This window comes from Tyto alba, unplaced genomic scaffold, assembly GCF_018691265.1.
Source record: "Tyto alba isolate M040663 unplaced genomic scaffold, T.alba_DEE_v4.0 Super-Scaffold_38, whole genome shotgun sequence".
NCBI classification, from domain to species: Eukaryota; Metazoa; Chordata; class Aves; order Strigiformes; family Tytonidae; genus Tyto; species Tyto alba.
Window position 1 is genome coordinate 30,369,608 of NW_024881313.1, and position 7,036 is coordinate 30,376,643.

A 7,036-nucleotide genomic window follows, 5' to 3' on the forward strand; every position below is an offset into this window, starting at 1 on the left:
ACCTCCTCCTAACCAGTGCTCTGCCTAGTAGCTCTCTCAAGCCACTATCATGGAGTTTTCATTCATGGTCCTAGTGCTGACTGTCCTCGACTTTTCTCACTTAACTTCTCTTTCAGCTTCACTTAGAGATCCTCCTCTTGTCTTTGTGAAACCTCTTGACAAAATAATAGCCAGTTAAATCTTTCCTTTTATATATACTTTGTATATGCGTTTCTTTGGACGGGGGCATGAGCCTCTGTTCTTATTGAAGGCTGCTGTTGTTTCAGTAACAATGACCCATTATGGATTTAACTGCCTGGATACCTATTGCAAACAAAAGGTACTGGGTATGTCCAGTTGACAGACTGTAAAAACAGCTTCAGCTTCCAGGAAACACATGCTCATTTTGTAACATTGAGGAAAGTGATGACTTATTGACTGACGTGTGATCTTGCTGTGCAACTTCTGTCATTGAGGATCAGATCTAAAAGGTCATTTAAAATTATTATTGTCTCTTAAGAAATTTTAGCACAAAATCAACAAGCTCTGACTCTGGGTCTCTTGTGTCTTAATACATGACAAGCAAAAGAGTGGCACAGTCTGTTTTTATTGTGATGTATAACTCCACCAGACATTTTTGAAAGTGTTTTTAATACTGCAAATATCTTGAGAAATCATGTATGTGTATGTGTTTTAATTAAAACACATTGTTGACTCATTTAAACTTCAAACACTTGAAAGAGGAACAGAACATAGCTTCCTGGAATTTCCTAAGAAGTGGTTTTCTCTCTCTGCATAATGACAAATAGCTAAAATCTACACAAGATATTTGGATAAGAAAACCTCTTTCTCTGGAGGTGTTTCAACAACTTCCTTGTTTTTCCTGAAGCATTCAGTGGGATGGATGGAGCAAGAGGGGACATTCCCAGTTCAGTGTATTGGCTGTGTTGCATCTACTGGGTGTAACTCCATAATTTCTTGAGAAAGTTCAGCCTTCCTGGGTCCCTGGGGGGTTTTGTTGTTGTTTTTTTTTTTTTATTATTATTCATCAGGGCTAGAAATTTAATCTATTCATAAGTGATACATGCTGGCCAATATATCTTCATCTCAACTGGTGAGAACATAAAGGGCAATATTTCCTTTTACTTACAGTGGATAACAGTGAGTTAGAATCATGACATATGACATGAATTTTAAGTTAAATTGAAACCCTCTTAGGAGTGTCAAGGACTCTAGGACTTAATAGAAGCTTCATGAAGGTCTGGGGAATCAGGCTTCTGAACTCAGACAAACTAAGTTCTCCTAAGCCATTTTTTAGGGTCCTGCTCCTGAGTCTTGCTGTTAATTGCTTTCCCAAGTAACAAGCTAACAGTAGGCTTAAAGCATGGTTTCAAGTGCTAACTTATATTTTAATAATACCTCCCCAGGCTTTTTTGTTGATATAATATTAGTTTAGATGTTTGTACAGCAATCCATAAAAAATCTAGGACCTCTCTGGTGATGGTCACCTGTGCAGACCGATACTTCACTTGTTAATATTCAGCATCAATCACAACTTACTTGAATGTGAAAACAAAATGACAAAATTCATTCCATAGCAACATTAAGTCAAAAGGAGCCTGCACAGCCTTGCTTTGGCTGTCCATTAGTTTTCTAGATCAATAAGCACATAAGAATTCAATCAAATATTACTTTGGCAGGATCTGAAAATTATTTTTTTTTAAATAGTAAGTACTTTTCTCCTAAAATCCATTCTGTTAAGCATCAACATAGAGCACATTTTCACAGCTAACTTTTGGGCAAAGTAAGATATGTTTCCAAAGTACAGGGATTTTTAGAATCATCTTAGTAGACTAAACCACAGCACTTCTGTCTCAATCAAGTGTTGACCTTAGGGTAAGTAGCTCTTTTTGAAGTTGGCTTATATACATAAAATATTCTAACTTTCAGATGCTTATGCTTGAGACAATTCTGGGAAATTATCCCCTGATTTTATAAGGTAAAGGACGGTAAAGTACAGGGCCTGATGTATGAGTTACATGTGTAGAATATTATTATTTATGCTATAAAATAAGTTAGAGGAAGAAATAATCATCATCTGTGTCTTAAACACCTGCAAGGAAGAGTGAGATTGCTCTATGTGGACTCTCAGTCCTGCTGCCTTCCTGTGAGACTTCAGAGGCTTTGGAGACATTTGAGACATGGGGAGGAGGATGGAGGGAAGCATACACCAGACTTTCATACCTTCCCAGCCTCCATATTTGGAAGGATAAATGCATTATCTGTAGCCAGACAAGATGCCCAGTAGCAGAAACCAAAATTTACCTGCTTTGGCTCAAAGGCTTAACCAAAATTTTGGGATCTTACTAAGTTCTTTTAGTAAAGAGGAGATACTGGTGATAATGGTGTTCCCTTGACCACTGCACCTGTTAATAAGGAATGTAAAAACTCCTGTCCCCTTAAGCCCAACAGAAATAAAACACAGCTGAAATAAAACAGTCGGAGACACTGCTTATTTGTGTATAAACCGATTGATCCAGGAGAATCGCAGTTCTTTTGAGCTGAGCTCTGACCTGCCTGGCCAGCAGCCAGCCCAGTCCAGAAGGCACGTAGCCACCTCCGCCTAGCACCGTGCAAGTGAGGAAGGGCCCTCCCCGGGCACCTCTGGGTGCCTGTCTCAACATTCCCAGGGCTCCTCACCCCCTCGCTAGGCAGAGTTTATCCTGAAGACCTTTCAGCTCGGACTATGTTCCTGCTGTTCCTTTTGGCGCCTCCTCTTTTAACCTCCTTTGCGCTTCTGGGCTGCTCGTCAAAAAACCCCAGAGGAGACAGCTCCATCCACACATCGCTCATGCATGCCTTCATGAACACAGCAGTGCTGTGACAGTTCTTTGGCTTCAGAGGGAACTGCATGTTGTCTTACTACCTCCTTGCATGACGGACAAGGATTAGATTCGAGTTTCTGTAAATTTTAGCCCAATGCTTAGTATTGCAACAATATTAAAGGGAGAGCTGGTGGGGCTGTTCTGCCCCTGCCTGCAGACATATTCTCTGTTGCTCCTTATGCTTTGTGGTGAGCATACAGAAGGAGCCCTAGAAGTTGAAAAAAATGGGTAACCAAGGTGGAATGAAAAGGATAAAAAACGGAATGGGTAAAAAAACCCCACCACTAATATTACTTTTTCTTTCGTTCCAGTGCGGTGTTTACCTGGACAAATTTATTGGTTGTTGTAGTTGAGCTGGATGGATCGGAGCAAGAAGCTTTGGACCTGGTTCCTTTGGTCACCAACGTGGTCCTGGAGGAACACTATCTGATTGTAGGGGTAGTGGTGGTTGTGGACATTGGTGTAATTCCTATCAACTCCCGTGGAGAGAAACAACGTATGCACCTACGAGATGGATTTTTGGCAGACCAGCTAGATCCCATCTATGTGGCCTACAACATGTAATCTTGTACCTTGAAGCTTCCATGGACTTTACTATAGATGTATAAAATTTTTTGGTGTCCACTAAAAAAGTGTGCAGATAAGATGCTGACACTCATCAGAATTGAACTGTTTCTATTATGACTTTTCAAAGCAGTCACGATTGGCAGGAAATAAAATGTGAAATGTTTTCTTTACCACTAAATTTTACAAAAGAAGGACTATGGGGTAAGGCCCTTCAGTGTGTTGGAAAAGCCCATTTTAAACTTTTTTTTTTTTTTTTTTTGCTTATTGAACAATACTGCTTTTTGAGTAAATGTGGCTTTGTATTTTACATTAAGTAAGCTGAAGTAGATTTTTTTTTATTCTGCCCTCCGAATGGATTCTTTTAAAACAATTTGCATACTAATACAAATAATTGTTTTCTTCATTTGTTTTAATATGTCATAAAAAGCTGATGAATACAGATCCGTTACTAACTTAAGCCATTTTAGATCCCACATCTTAGGAACCTATGTAGTGGTACGAGGAGAATACCCAAAGTAGCACCTTTCAATTAGAAATCTTGCAGCTTTCTGTCAGACATGCTGAAAGCCCAAAGGCCAAAGAGCCTTTGCTGTTAGCGTTAGAATGGAAGAAATTTATAAATAAGGTGTATTTCGGCAATGAACTTGCAAATATCTTTGTACTAAACTAAAAAGATAAAATAAGTTAACTACTTCTTCTGTAATTATGTACAAAACGTTTAATTTATTTTGATCTCTTTAGAAGTATAAAAGAGAAAAAACATTCAAGAATATTAAACTCTTGAAATGTTTGCTAATATAAAAACAAAGTGTTGTATTATCTTGAGTGGATAGTATCACATCAAATATATATATATGAAATATAAATTCACTAATGACAAAAGATTTTAAAGTTTAAAATGCAGTACTTGTCACTTGCATGGTGTCTCCCACTGTAGATAATCAAATGTTGCTCACAAATTTTTTGAAAAAGAAAGCAATCCTGGATTGCTAAGTATCCCTGTCGAAAAGAATCCTCTAGATACCAGCAAGTGGAATTATTGCTGCTTTTAAGGCAGTGAATGAATTTAAGACTAAAAATGCACTACAGTAATTTTCTTTTCTTTGCCATGGAGGCAACAATAAATATTCGTGCTGGCATGTGCATACACTTGTTAGACTTAGAAAAGGCAGGTTGAGGAATAGCACTGTTGTCTAGCTGCAGAACTTTGTTGCACAATTTTTTTCATTGTTTTAGTTGGTGTTTTTATTGCTATAAGGAAAAGTTTTGGGGTTATTTGCACAGAGTTAATCAATTTGCCTCTCAGCTAGGACATGTAGCTTGGTGGCCAATGCATCCAGTTTACATTTACAGGAAACGATTGTTTCGATGGTCTTTAATTTATTCCTTAACAGAGAGGAGCATACAGTCACTACAACTGATCTGGCACGAATCGTGCATCTGCTAACTAGTCCCTAAACACATTAAAACATCAGAGGAACCGATCTGCCTGTTTAAAGAACGAAGGAGTCCCACGGTCTCCAATCTGAGGCCATCATGGGAGAAGAGTAGGAAAACATGCATCACAGCTGCCTTCATTTTACTACCTTTGGATAAACGAGAGGTTTGATTCCCCCGTTCTGTTGTCTTCCCTGCACCCCATGCCCCTTTTTAAAACCTTCCCCTTCCTTCACGTGGTTGTAACTGAATTGACCTGTTTGTGATCAAGAGTGGGATTTACCAGCTGCAGTCCAAGAATGCTTTTCTTACTGTCCCAAAAGACGTTCATATGCTGGCTCTCATTACCGGATATGCATGACTAAGATGATTGTTGCAGGGCAAATGTAATCATGTTTATATCACGTATAAGGGAGTCTCAATGCTGGGTGTTTAAAATCTTTTTAAAAGGTAGGGACGTTTTAGTCTGCATGTACAGTACAGAGCATCTTGCCATGTCAGACGCGTTTTCTTTCAGACCATCCTTTCCGCCTTCACTGTCCTGTGAATAGCCCTATTCATGCTCTGCAGACCAATCCTATATTTTGTCAAATTCCTTTTCTGCTCCCTACAAAGAATAAAATCTGTTCTTAATGGCAAGTTGTTGTAAGGTTTCAGACAAGATGTTGATTGATTACAAACATAATTGCAGTGTGTGAACTAACTTGTGAAGTCCTGCTATCGCTGATCTCAGTACTGCAAAACAAATCTCGCTGTCGTTCAAAGCATCACTTTAACCTTCACGAAGTCAACTTTGCATTTGTAGAGAATAAAAGAACTGCAATGCAGTTGTGAAACGCAGTTAATAACAGCTCTCTTCTGCAACCTGTCATCTGTGGTTGTTAAATCCTGAGTTAAGAGAAATGATAAACTGAGTTTCTGGTTTTGTTGTGAAAGCAAAAGGAAGGAAACATTTAAGCACCATCAGACTGAGCAATAAAGAAGGATTGTTCTGTATTAGAAACTGTACTGTAGATAAACCATTCATGAGAATGTATAAAATGTTTGTCTTGTGACCTTGTGCTTTTGGAGTCAGACAAAACCATGTAATCAACTTGATGCACATGCACAAAAAAAGAGGGTACACAATGAACATTTAAACACAAAACTAATCAAACAGGAGCAGATTCCTCATGGTGCTTGTTTATTATATATATTTAATCCTGCTTGACACTTTACCCAAGGGAAGACTGTCCCTTTTATCAGTTGAATGTTAGCAGCGTTATTTCATAGAGTGTGGTGACTGGTTAGAGAAATTCATGTAACTCAGCCAATCACAGTTTCAAACAAAAATTTTTATGTGCAAAGGACAGCAACCTTCTTGTATGTTAAACCACCAGTACGCTTTGTACATCTGTGATAACGCCTGTTTTATATTCAAATGAACAAATAAAAGCTTTTATTTTTGTTGCTCTGAAAATATCAGTTTCTTAATTAGTCATCTAAAATGGAGCTTCCGAGAGCTGCGGATGCTCAGTGGAGGAACATGGAGAGCTATACTGTAATTTTATTTTGTTTACCTCTCTTGTTGCATAATTTATTAGTACAAATCATTATACTTTTAACAATGTTTAAATACTGGTGTGGGCATTTATTGCTGAAAGACTTTCATATGGCAACAAATGTTTTTTGTGAAATGTTTTTTTAATTCTTTTTAATATATTCAAATATACTGTTCACATTTTTGCTGAAAGTGTAAAGATTATTGTAAGCTTGGTAACATTTTGTGAGAAGCAATAACAAGCATTAGTACTGTAAAACTCCTCAAATTTGTCACTTATCACTTTTGTTGCAAGGTCTTCTTACTGACTGCTCATCAGTTGTGCAAGTTACTGATCCAGGTGTTACATCTCTGCTGGAGCTTTCTGCCAGTGGAAGTACATGGGTAACTGCTTGGGCACACATGTGGGGATAGAACCTCTGTATCAGTTCAGAAGCCTTGGATGACTAGATAAAACCCCTAGGAAATGTGATCTGCCTTTTTCCATTGGCTTTTTCCAAAAATACCGTGATTTTGGAGGTGGCTGCCAGCCACTGAGTAGCAGCTTCCCCAGAGAGGAGGCTTGGCCGTAGCTGATTTTCCAAATGTGATTTCAAAGGGTGAAAATCTGAGTCCTTGTTTCTTTGGT

General features: G+C 38.4%; 1 protein-coding gene across 4 annotated transcripts in view; it reads left to right on the forward strand.

Annotated features, from left to right (window-relative positions):
• DIP2C (disco interacting protein 2 homolog C) overlaps positions 1–6,676 on the forward strand; it is a 332,048-nt gene extending 325,372 nt beyond the window's left edge. For all 4 annotated transcript variants that reach the window (XM_042801790.1, XM_042801791.1, XM_042801792.1 and 1 more), the window contains one exon: positions 3,176–6,676. In XM_042801790.1, the coding sequence (XP_042657724.1) occupies positions 3,176–3,428 (253 nt within the window). In that variant the 3' untranslated portion in view covers positions 3,429–6,676. The remainder of the gene's footprint in view (positions 1–3,175) is intronic.
• The last annotated feature ends 360 nt before the right edge of the window (positions 6,677–7,036 follow it).